At 63.6% G+C, this 18,608-nt stretch overlaps 5 protein-coding genes across 7 annotated transcripts in view; 1 reads left to right on the top strand and 4 right to left on the bottom strand.

Moving 5' to 3' along the window:
* Nucleotides 1-651: 651 nt before the first annotated feature.
* On the bottom strand, nt 652-1,709 carry GPR119 (G protein-coupled receptor 119). The gene has a single exon (XM_023926886.1). It carries the CDS (start codon nt 1,690-1,692, stop codon nt 652-654), a length of 1,041 nt encoding a protein of 346 aa, XP_023782654.1. The 5' UTR covers nt 1,693-1,709.
* Nucleotides 1,710-3,307: 1,598 nt separating this feature from the next.
* On the bottom strand, nt 3,308-11,870 carry SLC25A14 (solute carrier family 25 member 14). 2 transcript variants are annotated; one of them, XM_086850736.1, is made up of 9 exons: nt 11,725-11,870; nt 11,480-11,627; nt 10,114-10,208; nt 8,514-8,599; nt 6,963-7,058; nt 6,440-6,564; nt 4,651-4,786; nt 4,251-4,331; nt 3,308-3,709 (listed from the first exon to the last, which is right to left on the bottom strand). In XM_086850736.1, the coding sequence occupies exons 1-9, from the start codon at nt 11,786-11,788 to the stop codon at nt 3,668-3,670; spliced, it is 873 nt and encodes a 290-aa protein (XP_086706862.1). In that variant the 5' UTR covers nt 11,789-11,870; the 3' UTR covers nt 3,308-3,667. The 2 variants fall into 2 exon arrangements, 1 of the variants encoding a protein (XP_086706862.1); XR_015276475.1 differs by lacking the exons at nt 3,308-3,709; nt 6,440-6,564; nt 6,963-7,058; ... (2 more) ...; nt 11,480-11,627; nt 11,725-11,870 and adding an exon at nt 5,799-6,412 and having other exon boundaries at nt 4,651-5,730.
* Nucleotides 11,871-12,269: 399 nt separating this feature from the next.
* RBMX2 (RNA binding motif protein X-linked 2) lies at nt 12,270-14,615 on the bottom strand. 2 transcript variants are annotated; one of them, XM_086850738.1, is made up of 6 exons: nt 14,488-14,615; nt 14,274-14,389; nt 14,149-14,200; nt 13,953-14,082; nt 13,626-13,752; nt 12,270-13,110 (listed from the first exon to the last, which is right to left on the bottom strand). In XM_086850738.1, the coding sequence occupies exons 1-6, from the start codon at nt 14,550-14,552 to the stop codon at nt 12,698-12,700; spliced, it is 903 nt and encodes a 300-aa protein (XP_086706864.1). In that variant the 5' UTR covers nt 14,553-14,615; the 3' UTR covers nt 12,270-12,697. The 2 variants fall into 2 exon arrangements, with proteins under 2 accessions (XP_086706864.1, XP_086706863.1); XM_086850737.1 differs by having other exon boundaries at nt 13,626-13,806; nt 14,488-14,614.
* Nucleotides 14,616-14,864: 249 nt separating this feature from the next.
* Nucleotides 14,865-18,082, bottom strand: RAB33A (RAB33A, member RAS oncogene family). The gene is made up of 2 exons (XM_086850739.1): nt 17,762-18,082; nt 14,865-15,364 (listed from the first exon to the last, which is right to left on the bottom strand). The coding sequence occupies exons 1-2, from the start codon at nt 17,984-17,986 to the stop codon at nt 14,906-14,908; spliced, it is 684 nt and encodes a 227-aa protein (XP_086706865.1). The 5' UTR covers nt 17,987-18,082; the 3' UTR covers nt 14,865-14,905.
* The window catches only part of ZDHHC9 (zDHHC palmitoyltransferase 9), a 76,806-nt gene continuing 76,227 nt past the window's right edge, over nt 18,030-18,608 (top strand). The window contains exon 1 of the mRNA XM_086850735.1: nt 18,030-18,047. The gene's annotated coding sequence lies outside the window, so the exon portion shown is untranslated. The remainder of the gene's footprint in view (nt 18,048-18,608) is intronic.

Genomic DNA, 18,608 nt, shown 5'->3' with positions numbered 1-18,608 from the left:
CTGGGCAGGCTGGAATCCGGCTGGGCTGGGGGCACTGGGCAGGCTGGAATCCGGCTGGGCTGGGGGCACTGGGCAGGCTGGAATCCGGCTGTGCTGGGGGCACTGGCAGGCTGGAATCCGGCCGGGCTGGGGATGGGGCACTGGGCAGGCTGGAATCCTGCTGTGCTGGGGGCACTGGGCAGGCTGGAATCCGGCTGTGCTGGGGGCACTGGGCATTCTGGAATCCGGCTGGGCTGGGGGCACTGGGCAGGCTGGAATCCGGCTGGGCTGGGGATGGGGCACTGAGCAGGCTGGAATCCGGCTGGGCTGGGGGCACTGGGCAGGCTGGAATCCGGCCGGGCTGGGGGCACTGGGCAGGCTGGAATCCGGCCGGGCTGGGGGCACTGGGCAGGCTGGAATCCGGCTGGGCTGGGGGCACTGGGCAGGCTGGAATTCGGCCGGGCTGGGGATGGGGCACTGGGCAGGCTGGAATCCGGCTGGGCTGGGGATGGGGCACTGAGCAGGCTGGAATCCGGCTGGGCTGGGGGCTGCACATTAACACTCGGACCGGTGCCACCCATCCGTGATCCCGTTCACAGCTGGCAGGCCCCCAGCTCGTGGGCACAATGCAGGAGGGAGCTGGGAAGCCAGAGACAGCCACTCCTTACCGAGTCAGTCCTGGAGCTCCAGGCAGGACACGGCAGGAAGAGCCTTGGTGTCTCTGCCAGGGAAACAGCGGGCGCTGCCCAGGTGGAGCAGGAGCCTCCTCTTCACACCTGCAGCCAGCTGGGACAGCTGGAGCTGCACGTCCCTCTGCCAGTAGGAATAGAGCAGCGGGTTCAGGAGGGAGTTGCCCAGCCCCAGCAGCCAGAAGAAGTTCTCGATGACTTTGTAGGGGAAGCACTCGGAGCAGACCATCTGCACCACGCCGGTGATGAAGAAGGGCAGCCAGGAGAGGGTGAAGCAGCCGATGAGCAAGGCCACCGTGCGCATGGCCTTCATGTCACTGGTGGCACGGGGTGGGGGACAGCCGCCCCCCAGCCCCGCCTGCTCCACCTCCAGGATGTGCTGCACGTGCACCGAGGCAATTTTCAGCATGTCGCAGTAGAGGTAGAGGAAGAGGAAGAGCGCGGGGAAGAAGCCGAAGCAGAACATGGTGAGCATGTAGGAAGGGTGGAAGACGTTGAAGAAGGAGCATTTCCAATGGTTGTTGACCCTCTGGAAGCGCGGGACGAAGACCGGGAGGAAGCCGACGGTGGCGGCCACCAGCCAGAGCCCCACCAGGCACACCCCGACCCGCAGGCCCGTCACCAGCTGGAAATAGTGGAAGGGCTTCCGGATGGCCAGGTGCCTGTCACAGGCCACCAGGATCAGGGACAGGATGGAGGCAGCAGAGGAAGAGGTCACAAAAGCCATTCTCAGGATGCAAAAGTTCTGGGAAGGATGAAAGGGCTGGGAAAGCTCATCCATGGCCAGGCCCATGACCGTGAAGCCAACCATGGCATCCGCCAAGGCAAGGTTGAGGACGAAGCAGAGCCCCTTGGAGCCGCTCTTCTGGATGTGGCAGAGCAGGACGATGGCCACCAGCACGTTGGCAGCGATGATGAGCGAGGCCAGCACGGCCAGGATGGCTCCCAGCGCCCAGCTGGCCGTGGCTGCCTTCTGTGAGACACACCACTGGGACGGTGTGTCCCCAACAGCATCCTCAGCCATCACTCACCTGGGGCCTCTCCGCGGATGAAACTCGGCAGGTGCAGCTCCTCACAGCCTGGGGAGCAGCAGGGATCTGGGAACAGCAGGAATCTGGGAACAGCAGGAATCCAGGAGCAGCAGGGATCTGGGAACAGCAGGAATCCCAGAACAGCAGGAATCCCAGAACAGCAGTCTCTGGGGATCAGGGGTGTCCCTGGGGATCAGGGGTGTCCCTGGGGGATCAGGGGTGTCCCTGGGGATCAGGGGTGTCCCTGGGGATCAGGGGTGTCCCTGGGGGATCAGGGGTGTCCCTGGGGGATCAGGGGTGTCCCTGGGGATCAGGGGTGTCCCTGGGGAAGCAGAGCTCTGCCAGCAGCTGCCCGCAGCAGGGACTGCTGGACCGGCTGCTGTGCCCGCTGAGGTCCCTCCCCTCCAGCCACGTTTCCAGACAACCCTGGAGCAGGGGGTGAGCAGGGAGCACCTGGGCAGGAAGCTGCCACGGTGGCACATGGGGCGGTGGCTGTCCCCCCCCAGGGGCTGGAGCAGAGCAGGGCCTGCTCACACACAGGGGCTGGGAATGGGGACAAGCACAGAGAGAGTTCCCAGTGTCCAGCACAGCTCCTGGGGGTCACTGCCAGACCCAGGACAGCTTCTTGCTGCTGGGACCAAGGGAACACCACTGACACCCTGCTGGAGCAGCAGCCCTGACGGTGACCTGGTCACCGAGGGGGAAGGCACTGCCAAGGGATGTGTGCTCACACACAGAAACTTCTGCCAGCCTGGGAAAGCAGCAGCCACAGCTGGGAACCTGCAGTGCCCCTGGCAGGCACAACAGGGAGCCCAGGGCACCCTCGGGGAGGCTGGAACCCAGGAACTGCTGGGACCTGCAGGGAGGGCTGGGATGCAGGCAGGAGCCCTCTGCCCACGGATGGATCCAGGCAGAAGGAACCGGCTGCTGTCCCAAAGAGCCTCTCTCTGTCCTGGGGCTCCCCTGCACAGCCCTTCGGATGCCCAGGAACACCAGGCTGGCTCCAGGCTCCACGGAATGGGTGGGACCCAGAGACACCTGACCTCACTCCTGCGGGAGCTGGGTGAACTTTGCCGTGATACTTCCAGGGAAATCTAGCAAGTGCTACCAACAGCAAAAAGTAACGATTCCATGTCCACACTCACTCACTTTGTATTTACCCAATAGTGACTGGTAACAAAGAAATTCCTGAAGGCAGAGCCTCTGCATCCTGGTGCCAGGGAATCCCCAAAACCCCTCACACCTCCGGGGTAGGGCTGACCTTCACAGACTCTGACAGTCACAGCTCCAGCCCCTACACAGAGTGCCACAAGCCTCTTCTGCCCTGTGAGCTGGAAAAATCCAAGCTGCCAGGAATTCCAGGGGCAGGACTGAGCGTTCCTGTCAAACAGTAACCGGGGAGAGGCCGGGTGTGGCAGGAGGGAGGGCACAGGGGGCTCTGCCTGCAGCCCAGGGCTGGCAGGGCTCAGGAACACTCGGGCTCTGCACTGCAGCAGCCACGGGAAGGGTTCTGCTGCCGTCCCACACCCTCTGTTTGCCCAGGGAGATGTGTGGGGAGCCTTTTCCCCGATGCTGGAGAGAGTCCAAACAAGACCCAACCTCGAGACATCCAGTCAATAAATAATTTAATGAAGTCACAAGTTCTGCAAGAAACATGATAATGGCACCTTCCTGGGCCCCAGCCTCGCCCCAGGGGCACGGGAGGACACCCACACCTGCCAGCCACAGTGCCCCAAAGGCCACTGGAATGCAGAGATCTTCACAGAAGATATTCCTGCAGGCCCAGGCACACGGACACCTCCGGTGGGAATCGCGCAGCTCCCGGCTGCTCCAGGGACCATGCATGTGGGGACAGCCCAGCCCACAGGGACCAAACACACGACTTGGGGACGGGGGGATGGAGGGGGAGGCGGCAGCACAGCTCTGCTGCCAGCCCCGAGGATGACTCTGGTGAGATGAAGGCAGCTCTCAGAAGGGGAGGCGCTTCAACTGCTCGTATGTGATAAAAAACTGAAGGGAGAGTCAAGGACAGATGTGGGACAGATGTGGGAGAGATGTGGGCAGAGCATTCAGCTGGGCTGGACACCCACACAGGGAGCTCCCTAAAGGCACCCATGGGGCTCCCTGTGCTCCAAGGCAGCACAGCCTGACCTGCCCAGGCAGAAGGGAGCTGGGGCACAGCCAAGAGCGGGGAGATGCACCCAGGGCAAACCCAGCCTGGCCCAGACCACTGGGAGAGGGAAGAGCCCAGGCTGGGAGCTCTCTGCAGTGAATTCCTCACCCAGTGTCAGCAGGCAGTGTGTGGTGTGGCTCAGCACACAGCAGCACTGGTCCTGCACAGTCAGCAGCAGTTCCCCACGGTTCCCTCCCAAACAGGAGCTCATCCAGGAATCTCCTGCAGCCCAGGCAAGGTCCCAGCCAAACCCTCAGGGGCTCTACAGGAACCATCAGCAGTGCCCACTGGGGTCCCCAGTGCCCCCAGGGGTGCCAGCCCTGCCCTGCCCGTCCCAGCTGGGCTCTCCCCGTGCCCTGCTCCACCAGGCAAGGATACGATGATGTTCCAGGGACCCAGACGCAGCCAGTTGGGCCAGAAGCCTTTGTAGAGTGCAAAGAAGCCCTCGCTCTTCCACGTCTGGGGACAGAGACAAACGGGTGAGGAGACACGCCAGGCCCATGCCCTGCCACCTCCCCGGTGCCACCTGTGCCACCCTGGCCCTACCCAGACCTGTGCACGTGTGTGAAGCATCACCTGCAGTCTCTGAACCCACCTAACTGCATCATGGCCCAAATCTTGTCCCAGGAGGCTGGGAGGATGCTCAGCAGCCTCAGGGAAGCGACTCTGGGCCCTCTCCCACCTCACCGATGTCACATTGTGTCACCAGGATCCCAGGGCTCCCCGTGGCGTGGTGCTGGGACCTGGCCAGCCTCCCAGAACAGGGCTGTCCCCTCACCTTGACCAGGCCGTCCAGGGTGCCCTTGTAGAGCTCGGTGCTGCCCACGATGGCGCGCTGGTTCATCATCCGTGTCCGCACCACGTCCACGGGGTTGGAGGCGATGGCCCCCGCCAGCCCGCACGTGAAGCTGGAACTGCACACACCGCGTCAGGCACGGCCACCCCCGCTCCCACTGCCACTCAGCACCTCCCCTGGCCTTCAGCAAAGGCCTTCAGCCATGGACTGAGCTGCACCACCTGCTCCCAGCTGCAAAAGGGGCAGCGGCAGGAGCTGGCCGGCCACAGGGCCCCGCTGGGAGGGAAAAGCTCAGCTCAGCTAATCCAGAGCCTCAGCTGAGCCCACAGCTGGCTCCACAGGCCACAGCAGCCCTGCAAGGCTCCCCGCTGCTGCCCAGGTGACTCACACCTGAAGGCACCCCCTGGGAATGCACATCCCTCCCAGCAGAGCAAACACTGCTTTGGGAAGGAGGGAGGAAGAGCAAAGACACCAGGAAGGATCACAGAGCTGCCTGGCTCACAGCAGGGCACAGATGTGGGGCAGCAGCATTTCTGTCATCAGCCAGCTGGAACTTCGTGTCACCAAAGGGTTTCTGCCAGCTCCTTCCCCAGGGAGGTCTCTGGGATGTGGAGATGGATTCGTGGTGGCCTCGGCAGTGCTGGGGGAATGGCTGGACTCAGTGGCCTTGGAGGTCTTACCCAGCCTTAATGATTCCATACCTGCTGCTGACTGAGCTGTTCCACCTGACACAGCAGATCCTGTGGGGGCACTGACCCTGCTCCAGATCCTGCTCTTGGGGGCACTGACCCTGCTCTGGGGGCACTGACCCTGCTCCAGATCCTGCCCTGGGAGCACTGACCCTGTTCTGGGAGCCCTGACCCTGCTCTGGGGGCACTGACCCTGCTCTGGGAGCACTGACCCTGCTCTGGGGGCACTGACCCTGTTCTGGGAGCCCTGACCCTGCTCTGGGGGCACTGACCCTGCTCTGGGAGCCCTGACCCTGCTCTGGGGGCACTGACCCTGCTCTGGGAGCACTGACCCTGCTCTGGGGGCACTGACCCTGTTCTGGGAGCACTGACCCTGCTCTGGGGGCACTGACCCTGCTCTGGGAGCACTGACCCTGCTCCAGATGCTCTGGGAGCCCTGACCCTGCTCTGAGAGCCCTGACCCTGCTCTGGGGGCACTGACCCTGCTCTGGGGGCACTGACCCTGCTCTGGGGGCACTGACCCTGCTCCAGATCCTGTGGGGGCACTGACCCTGCTCCAGATCCTGCTCTGGGGGCACTGACCCTGCTCTGAGAGCCCTGACCCTGCTCTGGGGGCACTGACCCTGCTCCAGATGCTCTGGGAGCCCTGACCCTGCTCTGGGGGCACTGACCCTGCTCTGGGAGCACTGACCCTGCTCCAGATGCTCTGGGAGCACTGACCCTGCTCCAGATGCTCTGGGAGCCCTGACCCTGCTCTGGGGGCACTGACCCTGCTCTGGGGGCACTGACCCTGTTCTGGGAGCCCTGACCCTGCTCTGGGGGCACTGACCCTGCTCTGGGAGCACTGACCCTGCTCTGGGGGCACTGACCCTGTTCTGGGAGCCCTGACCCTGCTCTGGGGGCACTGACCCTGCTCTGGGAGCACTGACCCTGCTCTGGGGGCACTGACCCTGCTCCAGATGCTCTGGGAGCCCTGACCCTGCTCCCTGCAGCTCCAGAGCACTTGCCCCATGGATGGTCTCCCCCCAGTCCCCCCAGGCTCCTGTCCCTCACACCCCTCCAAGCCTGCAGCAGGTACTCACACGAAGTGGGCAAAGATGGTGTCCCCCATCAGGCCTGACAGGATCAGATGCTTCTTGGTGATGTCGTAGACCGGCAGCTCCACTCCCACCACGATGGCCGCTCGCTGGGCCGTGGGGACAACTCCCTGTGGGGCAGGGACACTGTCACCAACTGCTGCCACCTCCCCAGGGCCTTCTCCTGACAGCCTCCCCTGGAGCCTCCCTGCAGGCACACCAGCTGCTCCCCAGCTTTGCTCCAAGGCCCAGGAGGATGGCTCCACCCCGGCAGTGGAATCATTCCAGCTGGATTAACTCCACACTCCCAACACCGGCAGTGGGAACTAGGCTGTCACCCCTCACCAATCCCAACACCAGGAAAGGTTCTGCCCCACAAGAGCAGCAGTTTAAGAAGGATCAGAGAGCTGTGTGAGCCCCCAGGAGGGGCTCCAGGTGCTCCCTGCTACAGAACAGCAGGAGAGCAGCAGCTTCCCCAAGCCTTCTGTCATTCCTGCTGCTGCTGGGGGCTCTGGGAGTCGGTGCTCACCCTCCAGAGGCCTCGGGTACCTTCCTGCTGGTAGATGTCAATGAAGCTGCCGATCATCCCACCCTGGAACAAGCTGCCCTGAGCCTGCATTCGGATCTGAAAGGAAGGGAAGAGTCAGCAGGAGCCCATCAACACCTGTCCTGACACCAGCACCTGCCCACAGGGCGGGGACACCGGGGTGTCTTGGGCTGCAATGCAAGGTGTAGCCAGAGGGATGTAGTCTATCACCAGCTGCTAAAACCAGCTGGGGCAGTGTTATTTATCCCTTCCAGGACCCATCCTCCCTCCAGGGGGATCTCTGCTCTTGATGATCCCTTGGGTCTCACTGCAGGAGTGAGAAAATTCCACCATCCCACTGGGAGATGCTCCAGCCAGGGGAGGAGCCAGGCATACATACCTGGATACAATCTGAGCTTTGGAACACCACAGGCAGCCTTTTTTCCACTGGTGGATTCCCAGAGGAAAACAGGACCCATCTACAGCAGCCCTGGACCTTCAGAGGGGAACTGCCCCCTTCTGCAGGGTCACAGCTTCACCAGAGCCACATCTGGCACTCCAGGGCTGCAGCCACCGTTTAACCCCACTGCCACCAACACCCTGCCCAGCAGAGTATCACATTGGATTCTGACTGGCAGTGCTTTTTGTACTATTGTATTTTTATTTTCATTTCCCTATTAAGTTGTAGGGTTTTTATTTTTTATTTATACATCCTAGTAAAGAACTGTTATTCCTACTCCCATATCTTTGCCTGAGAGCCCCTTAATTTCAAAATTATAATAATTTGGAGGGAGGAAGTTTACATTTTTTCCATTTCAAGGGAGGCTCCTGCCTTCCTTAGCAGACACCTGTCTTTTCAAACCAAGACACAGGGACAGCAGCTCCATGGAACTCCTGGAAGAAGGAACAGAGCAGCTCAGAGCCCACACTGTTCTCCGTGTCCCTCTCCCTGCACACCACATGGACAGGGATGGCAGCAGGCAGGGGGCAGGGACAGCAGCAGGGTGGGGACACAGGGACACGAGGGACAAGGCCTTTCCCCTGGAAGCAGCCCCAGAAGGGGGATCTACACAGGGAGAAGATGGGGAAGTTCTCCAGGCTGTCTCTGCCCAGGGCCCCACTGGGCTCTGCTCACTCCACATGACAGGCAGTGCCAGCACCGTGACCAAGGGACAGCAGCAGCTGCTGCTCACCTGGCCCAGGTCGAGCCACAGCTCCCACACCTCACCAGGACAGATGTCATGGTCCTTGCTGCCCAGAGAAGCCGTGGCTGCTCCATCCCTGCAAGTGTTCCAGGCCAAGCTGGACGGGGTTTGGAGCAACCTGGTGCAGTGGGAGGTGTCCCTGCCCAAGGAGATGGTTTTTCATGTCTGTCCCAACCCAAACCCTACCAGGATTCTGTGATCTTTAAGAGCTGTGTTTTTAAGCACCTGTTAATTACCCTGGGCTTTGGTCCCTGTCCATTAAAAACCCCAAATGAGCAGAGCTGGTGGCTCAGGGAGCACTGAGCTGCTCCCCACACAGGTTCCAGGGGCAGGCAGGAGCAGCCCTTACCTTCAGCACGTCTGTGGGATTGGCCAGCGCAGAGGAGATGACCCCCGAGACCACCCCACAGATCACATTGAGGAGCAACGTTTCATCTGCAAGCAAGGAAAGAAGGTGAGACCCTGACAGGAGGGGCACAGTGAACAAGAGCAGAGCAGCTCAGCTCCCGAATCACATGCTGCAGCTGCAGGAGCAGGGCTGGGCAGGGTCTGTCCAACACCTGCCAGGGACAGGAGGCAGCAGCTGAAGCGCTCAGCAGTGCGCTCCCAGAGGGGCTGACGGATGACAAGGAAATCCTGGGACACGTGAAAATTGTGACCAGTTATCTGAGATTCCTCATTGCAGGGATGAGCCAGGACAGAGGCAGACAGGGAGGGACAACCCAGCGTTTCCCCAGGCCCTGGAGCCAGCTGAGGCTCGGGAACAGGCAGGGAGTTAGATGTGGTTAGTGCCAGGGAATGACCCGAGATTCCAAGCCCAGTATTAGGAGGATGGTTACACTGGGAAAAGGCACAGGCCTTTGCTGGTACTGACCACGCCACTTCCCAGAGGACACCAGGCTGCCCCAGGCCTGCAGGGAGACAAACACTCAGGCACAGCTGAAAGGGCTGGAACAGCAAGGGGTGTGGGGCCAGGAAGAGGCACCACTGGAGCAGGACAGCAGCCCTGAAAGGACCTCTAGAGCCACAAGGGATCCTGAGATGGAAGAGTTCCATGAGGATCATCCAGTCCAACGCCTGGCCCTGCACAGACACCCCAACAATCCCACCCTGTGTCTGGGAGCGCTGCACAAACACTCCTGGAGCTCTGGGAGTGCCCATTCCCTGGGGAGCCTGGGCAGTGCCTGCACCCTCTGGGGGACAAAACCTTCTGCTGATACCAACCTAAACCTGCCCTGGCACAGCTTCCTATTATTACTGTGCTGCATTTTGCCCACCCATCCGCTTTCCCAGGCTGGAACATTGTTACAGCATTCCCTCATGTCACAGCAGGGATGAAAATCTCACCCTCAGGAGCAGCAGCTCCAGTCCCCTGGCAGGAGCTGCAGAGGGCACGGCACTGGTGGAACCTCACCTTTGCAGTCAGGGCCAAAGCTACAGAGCTGCACAATTCCTATCCAGATTGTGCCAGGCTGTGCCAGGGGAGGCTCAGTTTGGACTTCAGGAGGAATTTCTTCATGGAAAGGAAGGTTAGGCATTGGCAGGGGCTGCCCAGGGAGGTCTGGAGTGCCCATCCCTGGAGGTGTCCAAGGAAGGGCTGGAGGTGGCACCCAGAGCTCTGGGCTGGAGACAAGGATTTGACTTGGTGATGTTGGAGGTGTTTTCCCACCTCAATGATTCTGTGATTCTCCCAGGACTCCATGAAAGGAAGGAGCCTGACTGGAGGGAGGTGTTTGGGTAGGGACTGCAGGCAGTGCAGAGCACGGTCAGGTTCCCATGGGGATTAAATCCAATCCTTGCTCTCACTGGCAAATTAAAGCACAGCACGGTAATGGAGCTCCACTCCCGTGGGAATGCGGGGCTGGGAAGGACAGAGCAAGGAACGAGGAGCAGAACACAGCCCAGAGTGTGAGGGGGGAGCTGGGAAGGGCCGCGCTGCCAGCACCGACCTTCCATGCGATCCACGAAGAGCCGCTTCAGGCTCTGGTAGATGCCGATCTTGATGGTGCCGTAGGACGCCTGTCTCAGCAGCGCCGGGGCGATCCTGCGGGGAACGGACCCTGAGCATCCCCGCGGGCCGGGGCCAGTGCCCCGCCGGGACACGCAGCTCTGCCCGGGGTAACCGGGAAACCGGGGTAACCGGGATAACCGGGATAACCAGGGTAACCGGGATAACCTGGGATAACCGGGGTAACCGGAGTAACCGGGATAACTGGGGTAACCGGGATAACCTGGGATAACCGGGATAACCCGGGGTAACTGAGATTGCCCCACGAGCCCCCAGCGCCAGGGGATGGCACCCACCAGCCCTGGCCTTCTGAACACCGGCAGGCTCTGCTCAGGGCTCGGGGCAGGGAGGGACCCCAGGGGATCGCAGCAGCGTGCAGGAAACGGGGGCCGGGATGGGCAGGGACAGCGGGGTACCGGGACAGGGGGAAGAGGGGACCCGGGCTGGGGAGGGGATACCGGGATGCGTGGGGGAGAGTCGGGGAAGGCAGGGGGAGATGCCGGGGTGCGGGAGAGGTCCCGGGTGGGCGGAGGGGATGCCGGCACGGAGCGGGAGCCCGGCAGAGCGATGGGAGCTCCCGGGCCGGAGGGGAAGGGCCGGGGCAGGCACCGGGGAGGCCCGGCCGGGGGAAAGGAGGGCCGGGCTGGGGGGAGGAGCCGCGGCGGACGGTGGTGTCCCGGTGGGGATGGATGTGTCCCGGTGGGGATGGATACCCCCGGTGGGGATGGATACCCCCGGTGGGGATGGATGGGTCCCGGTGGGGATGGATGTGTCCCGGTGGGGATGGATACCCCCGGTGGGGATGGATGCCCCCGGTGGGGACGGATGCCCCCGGTGGGGATGGATGCCCCCGGTGGGGATGGATGGGTCCCGGTGGGGATGGATGGGTCCCGGTGGGGATGGATGCCCCCGGTGGGGATGGATGCCCCCGGTGGGGATGGATGGGTCCCGGTGGGGATGGATGGGTCCCGGTGGGGATGGATGCCCCCGGTGGGGACGGATACCCCCGGTGGGGATGGATGCCCCCGGTGGGGATGGATGGGTCCCGGTGGGGACGGATGCCCCCGGTGGGGACGGATGCCCCCGGTGGGGACGGATGGGTCCCGGTGGGGACGGATGCCCCCGGTGGGGACGGATGGGTCCCGGTGGGGACGGATGCCCCCGGTGGGGATGGATGGGTCCCGGTGGGGACGGATGCCCCCGGTGGGGATGGATGCCCCCGGTGGGGACGGATGCCCCCGGTGGGGATGGATGCCCCCGGTGGGGACGGATGGGTCCCGGTGGGGACGGATGCCCCCGGTGCTCACCCCGAGTACAGGGCCCGTCCGCCCTCCTCGCGGCAGATGCGGAAGAGCGCGTGGAACATGCCCCGGTACCGGACCTCGCGGAACCGCGCGTCGCTGCTCTGCCCCTGCACCTGCAGCCGCGTCTTGGTGAGGTCCACGGGGAACGTGCCTGCGGGGACAGCAGGGACAGCGGGGACAGCGGCCTGAGCGCCCGCCGCTCCCCGGTACCGGTACCCGGAGCGCTCCCGCCCGGCCCCGCTCCTCACCGAACTCGGCCACGATGGAGGCGAGCCCGCCATACACGAAGGGTTTCCAGTTGAGCGCGGACATGGCATGGCTGGCGGACACCGCCACCGGGCCGGGACCGGAACCGGAACCGCCACCGGAACCGGGCTCTGCACCGCGCGCGCCCCCTGCCGGCCCCGGCGGCACCGCAGCGGGACCGCCCCGCCCGGACCGGGACACCGGGACCGCCAGTACCGGGACCGAGACACCGGGACCCCCGGGACCAGGACACCGGGACACCGGGACCGCCCTTGCCGGGACCGCGGAAGCCGCCGGGGCTGCCCCCATCCCAACCCCACCGCAGCCCCCCGGGTGTCTCCGGGGGAGGTTCTCCCCTCCGGAACCGGTGCGGACCCGGACTGGAGGGATTACTCGTTGTAGGAACCGAACCCAGCTAAAGCCCCTCTCTTCTCCATCCCGTGAATCCCCCACTGCAGCGTTCCCGGTTCTCCAGTCAAATAAACCCAAAATCAGTGTAAGACAAACAGGTGACACCTCCTCCCTGGCCCACAGACAGGTACACTGCTCCCGCCACAGGAACTTTTATTAAAAAACTTTTAAACAAATCCGTGATAAATCACCCCGACACAGCGGTGGAGCCTAGTGGATGCATCATGGAATCCAGAAGATGCTGGGTGGGCACAGGGCCCAAACCTGGCCCAGGAGGCCAGACAAGACACCCAGCAGCCTCTGCCCCCAGTGCAAGAGGAGGACACCACCCCAGGGATTTAGGGAAGGGGAGCATCCTGCTGCTCCCAGCCTTCTCCACTTGACACCCTCCCTGGTCAAAGGACAAACCCCTGTCCCATCCAGCAGCACGGGCAGTGTGGAGAGCCCTGGCCCAGGCTGGGATGAGAGGCAAGGGGAAGCTCCCAGGTGAAAGGTCCAGCCGTGGCATCCCAGGAGCTCGGAGCGGGTTTGTGCAGGCCCAGGGCCTCTCTCACCCCAAAGGGCTCAGCAGCGGCCGGAGTCTCTGCCAGAGCCCCGCTCCCTGTGCCTGGAGTGCGGCTCCCGGGACTTGCTGCCCCTGGGGGACGTGTCTTGCCGACTGCCGTGCCCGTCTCCCCTCCTGCCAGCCTCGTCCCTCTTCTCCCGCACCTCCCAGGAGCCGCTGTGGCCCCTCTGCTGGTGGCAGTTCTTGTCCCCCCTCCTGTCCGAGTGCCGCTGGTGCCGCCGCTGCTCCTCGTCCCGCTGCGTCCTGCTGCCGGCGTTCCTGTCGCCGCTCCCGCCAGCGTAGCGCTCGTACCCGGGGTCCTCCTTCTCCTTCTTGATCCTGATCCTGGGATGGGGCTCCTCCGTGCTCACCCGCTTCCCAGCTTGTGGGCTCGACTTTGACCGCTCTGCTCTGCTCCGCTGCTTCTCTGGAACTAGCATTCACATTTTGGGATGCACCAGATTCCAGGAGCACCTTGCTCCCCATGGCTCCCCTGGCACCATCCCAACTCCTCCTCCACTGTTCTCCCACTCCACCCAATTTCCCAGTCTGCTTCCCCATCAGGGAGATCCCAGTCCACTTCCAATCATGACTTCTGCTCCTCCAACTGCAGCCATCCCACTTCTCCCTTTATCACTCACATCATGTTCTTCCCAGCAAGGCTGGGCATTTCCACACCACTCGGAATGCTGAGAACCTCCCATTCATTCCTCAGTAATACTGTGAGCCTCTCTGTGCAAATTACCTTTGAGGACTCTTCCCTCTTGGCTCTCCTATTTCTCCCTCATTTTTGAGCATCTCCTCAGCACTCTGTAGCAACACCTTGCTCCCAACCTCATTTTGTGCCCATTTTTCTTCCTCCAACCTTCTCTCCACGCAGACTCCAGCCCCCAAACCCTACCATGGGCACTCCCACCTGGGACCCGGCCTGCCAGGAACGCTCCTCACCTTTCTGCTTCTTCACGGGCACATCCTCATCCTCAGACGGGGAGTCGGACGAGGTGTGAGGTGGCGTTTTGACGCCGCAGCCCTTGGCATGGAGGGCTCTGGTCACCTCATCCCAGTCCTCGGACTCCTTGGGGGGCCGGTAGTTGGCCACATGGTCCACGCGGATGGTCCGGCCCTTGATCTGCGGGGCCGGGCTATCACGGGCAGCTCCCGTTCCCCGGGGCCGGGCTATCACGGGCAGCTCCCGTTCCCCGGGGCCGGGCTGTCACGGGCAGCTCCCGTTCCCCGGGGCCCGCCCGAGCAGGGAGCCACGGCGCCTCCACTTACCTTGATGCCATTGAAGTTATCCACAGCCAGGACGGTGCTCCTCTGGTCCTCATAGCACAGGAAGCAGAAGCCCTTGGACTTGCCGGTCTTCTTGTCCCGCACGAGGTTGATGTTGACGATCTCTCCGTACCTGCGGCCCGCACGGTGTCAGCACCGGCAGCGCCCGCGGCGGCGCGCCCGGGGCTGCGGCACTTACTGCGAGAACACGCAGATGACATCGCCCTCCGTCAGCTCGTAGTGCAGCCCGCCTGCGGGGAGAGGGGACGGGAGGAGCGGCTCGACAGCACCGGCGGCCGCCGCCGCCCCCGGCCCGGCCCGTACCCACAAAGATCCAAGCGCTGTCCTTGTACTCCGCGTGCCACGACACCGCCTCCTGCACGCCCAGCTCCGCCTCCCGCGCGTTCAGCTCATTGATCAGCTTCACCTTTGTCAGGGGGCTGCGGATGAGGCACCGTCAGTACCGGCACCGTCAGTACCGGCACCGGGCCAGACCGGGCCCGGCCTCCCCCCCATACCCCCATACCCCCACACCTACTTCATGGCGGCGGCGGCGCGCACTGCGCCTGCGCGCGGCACCGCCCCGCCCCGAGCCGAGGCCATGTAGCCGAGAGCAGCCGAGTCGAGCGATTATAGTCGAGTAGAGACGAGTAGATCCGAGCGTGGCCGATTGTAGCCGAGTCAGGTTAATAATAACCGAGATAACCCGAGCACGGCCGAACAGGGCCGATTGGAACCGAATAGGACCGACCGTAACCGAATAGGGCCGACTGTAACCGAATAGGGCCGACTGTAACCGAGCGCTGCAAGCCGCACCGAACCGACTGTTGCCGAACCGAATCGACTGTTGCCGAGCCGGGCCGATCACAGCCGATTGCGGCCGAGCGGGCTGAGACGCAAAGCAAGAGTCGGAGCGCAGGGGTCAGAGCCTTTATTGGGGTCCGGGCCGGTCCCGCTCAGCACGGGCAGGAGCCTCTCCCGCCGGCCTCCTCCTGCCGCCGGGGCTGCGGCTGGGGCTGCGCCGGCCAGCCCTCCGTGTCCCGGCAGGGCAGCGAGCGCTGCGCCTTCAGCCGGCACACCAGGCACATGAAAATCGCGTCCACGTTCTGGCTCTCCTGTGGGTCCTTGGCCGAGGTCTCAAACAAAAGCATGTTGTGAGCGTCGGCGAACTTGAGGGCCAGGCTGGATGGCACCTGGATCAGGTCTTTCAAGTCACACTTGTTCCCCACGAGCACCCTGGGGACGAGCGGGGGCACGGCGTGCCCGTTGCACTCCTCGATCCACGTCTTGAGGTTACTGAAGGAGCTCATCTTGGTCACGTCGTACACGAAGACCACGGCGTGCACGTTGCGGTAGTAGTGCTCCACCATGCTCTTCCGAAACCTCTCCTGGCCAGCCGTGTCCCACACCTGCACCTGGGAAGGGAAGCAGACAAGAAAAGAGGCTGCAGGAGTGTGGAGCCCTGGCAGGGCCGTGGGGAGGGCTCCCTGCTCTCGGGCTTTCAGAGAGTCCCAGCATGGTTTGCACTGGAAGGGAACTGAAAGATCATCCAGTCCGTGGCAGGGACACCTCCCACTACCCCAGGCTGTCCAAGCTGGCCTTGGGCACTTCCAGGGATCAGGAGGCAGCCACAGCTTCTCTGAGCAACCTGTGCCAGGGCCTCACCATCCCCACAGCCAAGAATTTCCTCCCAATATCCAATCTAAACCTGCCATCCTTCAGCTTAAGGCCACTGTCCTGCCCCTCCATCCCTTGTCCCAAGTCCCTCTCCAGCTCTCTTGGAGCCCTTTTATGCACTGGAAGGGGGTGAGGTCTCCTTAAGGAGACTTCTCCAGGCTGAAGAACCCCTGCTCTGCCAGCCTGGCTTCAGAGCAGAGGGGCTGCAGCCCTCTGAACATCTTTGCAGCCTCCTCTGGACTCCTTCCAACAGCTCCATGTCTATTTGTGCACCAGATCCTACGCCATGAGTGAGAACGCTGATTTCACAGAGGAAAAGAGAAAATGAGGAGGGGGAGCCACTCTTTGTGTGGGAGCTCTGTGGGGATGGGTGAGGAGCCAGCAGAGCTCATGGGGGAGGATTAAAGAGCAGAACATCACAGGTGACGTTGTAGGGGGTCTCTGCTATGGAGATGAGGTGCTCCATGGACAGTGAGCAGCAGCCTTGTGTTTGCAGCCCCTGGCTCTCACAGGGAACTTCAGCCAGCCCAACACCTCCTGGAAGGGCTGCACAGCAGGGCACAGGCAATCCAGAACATTCCAGGACACCATCAATGACAACTTCCTGACCCAAGTGACAGATGCCAGGAGGCCTCTGGGCTGGAGGAGCAGTGAGGTGGATTGGGACCTGGCTGAATGTCTGGGTGTAGACAGTGCTGGTCAGTGACACCGAGCCTGGATGGACGCTGGTAACCAGCAGAGTGCCCCAGGGCTCAGGCTGGCTTCTCCTGGTAGGGTTTGGTAGCCTGGAAGTGGCAATTTCCATGGAGACAGTACCTGCCTCCGAGCCTTTCCAGCCAAAAAACACTGGCAAAGCAGAGCTGCTGCTCAGCCCTCTCAGGGCCAGTCTCTCCCAGGCAGAGCAAGAGAGGGAGGGTCCCTCTCACCTCCTCTCTTGGATATAAATCCCAGGAAAAGGCTGGTTTGCTGCACTGCCTCCCACTCCTGCCCACTGGAGCTCAAATAATATCCAAAGGTAGGAAACCTGGCAATGTTTTCCGGATAGTGGCAGCAGACAGGCTCCGTGCCAGCCTGCAGCACAGCTCACAGCGGCACCGTGGGGCTGGACAGAGCTGGGGAGGGCAGGGACAACGAGCACCTCTAGAGGAGAGGGAAAAGCATTCATGGACAGCCTAGAAGCACAACCAAAGCTCTCAGCCACCAACACAAGCTCTGGTTTCATTGTGGGTTCAACTTTTGATCAGCCATCTGTCAGCCCGGCAGTGATGTTTGTTCCTGCAGCTCCAGCCTCAGGGACTGTGGGTGCTGATCCCCACAGCTGGGCAGGCCAGGCTGCAGCACAAACTCTGTCCCCGGTGGTGTCCAACCAGTGGCACATTCGCTCTGACACGCCAGCCAGAGCTCTCCAGGTCTTGGCTGATCATCCTTTCCAGGTGTCACACCAGCCTTCACAAGCAAATTCATCCAGGCACAGCTGGGAGCAGGTTCCAGCCCCGCTGGCACAGCGGCCGAGCCCGTGTGAGGGCCCTGTGAGAGCTCTCAGCCTTCCAGTGTGCCAGCCCACCGCCCTCTGCCTCCCCAGAGCCCCTGGCTGTGGCAGAGAGCTCTGTCCCCCATCCCTCCGCCGGTCCGGAGGGAGCTGGAGCCACCCCAGCGCTGTGAGCATCCAGCTGCGCCGTGAGCATCCAGCTGTGCCCATGGCAGGGTGGCCGTGACTCACCCGAGCCGTCCCTGCTGATCTCTGCAAGCCCACAAACACCGACAAGGCAGCGGGGACCCTCCAGGGCCATCTCTGCAACACGGGAACGAGAATTCTCCCCTGGCCCTGTTCCCTCCCTCCAGCTGGGATGAAAGGAAAAGCCCCCAGGAGGGGCTTGGCAAGAGGCAGGGACGGGGACCGGGGCCGGCTCGGGGCTGCTGCGGGGCCCACCGGGGCCGGTGTGAGAGCACCGGGGGCTGAGCGGGGCCCACCGGGGCCGGTGTGAGAGCACCGGGGGCTGAGCGGGGCCCACCGGGGCCGGTGTGAGAGCACCGGGGGCTGAGCGGGGCCCACCGGGGCCGGTGTGAGAGCACCGGGGGCTGAGCGGGGCCCACCGGGGCCGGTGTGAGAGCACCGGGGGCTGAGCGGGGCCCACCTTGATGCGCTCCCCCTCGATCTCCACCGTCTTCTCGCGGAAGTCCACGCCGATGGTGGCCTCGGTCTTGCCGGGGAAGGTGCCCCCGCAGAAGCGGAAGGTCAGGCACGTCTTGCCCACGTTGGAGTCTCCGATCACGATGATTTTGAAGATGCGGGTCTGCACGTAGGGCTCCAGCGCGGGGTCGGGGCCCGGCGGTCGCCCCCCGCCGCCGCCCGCCGCCATCCCTCCCGCACCGCCGCCGCCTCAGCGGCTCATGGGGGCCCGCGGAGCGGCACCGGCACCGGCACGGCTCCGGACAGCGGCACCGGCACCGGCACCGGTACCGCTCGTCTCCGCCCCACGCCCCAGCTACGGCACAGCTCGTCCCCGCCCCGCGGAGCGGCACCGGCACAACACGGCTCCACCCCACGCACCGGTACCGGCGCCGGCACAGCCCCGCCCCACGCACCGGCACCGGCACAACACGGCTCCACCCCACGCACCGGCTACGGCACTGCACGGTCCCGCCCCGCCCACCGAGCGGCACCGGTACCGGCACGGCCAGTCCCCGCCCCTCGTACCGGCACTGGCACCGGCACCGCGCGGCTCCGCCCTGCGCTCCCCGCTCCGGCACCGGCACCGAGCCGGCTCCGAGCGCAGACCGGGTGCCTTCAGCATCCCCAGCGGAGCGGCGGGGACCGGCAGGGCTGCGGGCAGCGGGCCTGGCCCCTCCCGGGACCGGGCACGGCGAGGTGGGAGCAGCCCCGGGGACACCGACACCCGCCGGTGGGATCACGGGCACCGGAGGGATCACGGGCACCCGTTGGATCACGGGCACACAATGCCCCTGTCCATGGCCAGCTGG

The sequence above is a fragment of the Cyanistes caeruleus genome, chromosome 14, assembly GCF_971803275.1.
Source record: "Cyanistes caeruleus chromosome 14, bCyaCae1.hap1.1, whole genome shotgun sequence".
NCBI lineage: Eukaryota > Metazoa > Chordata > Aves > Passeriformes > Paridae > Cyanistes > Cyanistes caeruleus.
The sequence above is the reverse complement of the archived record's forward strand: the minus strand, read 5'-3'. Positions and strand labels throughout refer to the sequence as shown.

What these genes read in the sequence shown, in the direction of transcription:
- GPR119 (XM_023926886.1), bottom strand. Translation starts at nt 1,692, where the DNA reads ATGGCTGAGGATGCTGTTGGGGACACACCGTCCCAGTGGTGTGTCTCA.
- SLC25A14 (XM_086850736.1), bottom strand. Translation starts at nt 11,788, where the DNA reads ATGTCCGCGCTCAACTGGAAACCCTTCGTGTATGGCGGGCTCGCCTCC. An exon ending in ACCATCTTTGCCCACTTCGT is followed by an intron (nt 4,787 to 6,439) that starts GTGAGTACCTGC and finishes CGGTGTGTGCAG; the next exon opens with TTCCAGCTTCACGTGCGGGC. An exon ending in TGGGTCCCTGGAACATCATC is followed by an intron (nt 3,710 to 4,250) that starts GTATCCTTGCCT and finishes CTCTCCCTTCAG; the next exon opens with TTTTTTATCACATACGAGCA.
- RBMX2 (XM_086850737.1), bottom strand. Translation starts at nt 14,552, where the DNA reads ATGGCCTCGGCTCGGGGCGGGGCGGTGCCGCGCGCAGGCGCAGTGCGC. An exon ending in GTCATCTGCGTGTTCTCGCA is followed by an intron (nt 14,083 to 14,148) that starts GTAAGTGCCGCA and finishes TGCGGGCCGCAG; the next exon opens with GTACGGAGAGATCGTCAACA. An exon ending in GCCCGTGAAGAAGCAGAAAG is followed by an intron (nt 13,111 to 13,625) that starts GTGAGGAGCGTT and finishes TGTGAATGCTAG; the next exon opens with TTCCAGAGAAGCAGCGGAGC.
- RAB33A (XM_086850739.1), bottom strand. Translation starts at nt 17,986, where the DNA reads ATGGCGGCGGGCGGCGGCGGGGGGCGACCGCCGGGCCCCGACCCCGCG. An exon ending in TCGAGGGGGAGCGCATCAAG is followed by an intron (nt 15,365 to 17,761) that starts GTGGGCCCCGCT and finishes TTCCCTTCCCAG; the next exon opens with GTGCAGGTGTGGGACACGGC.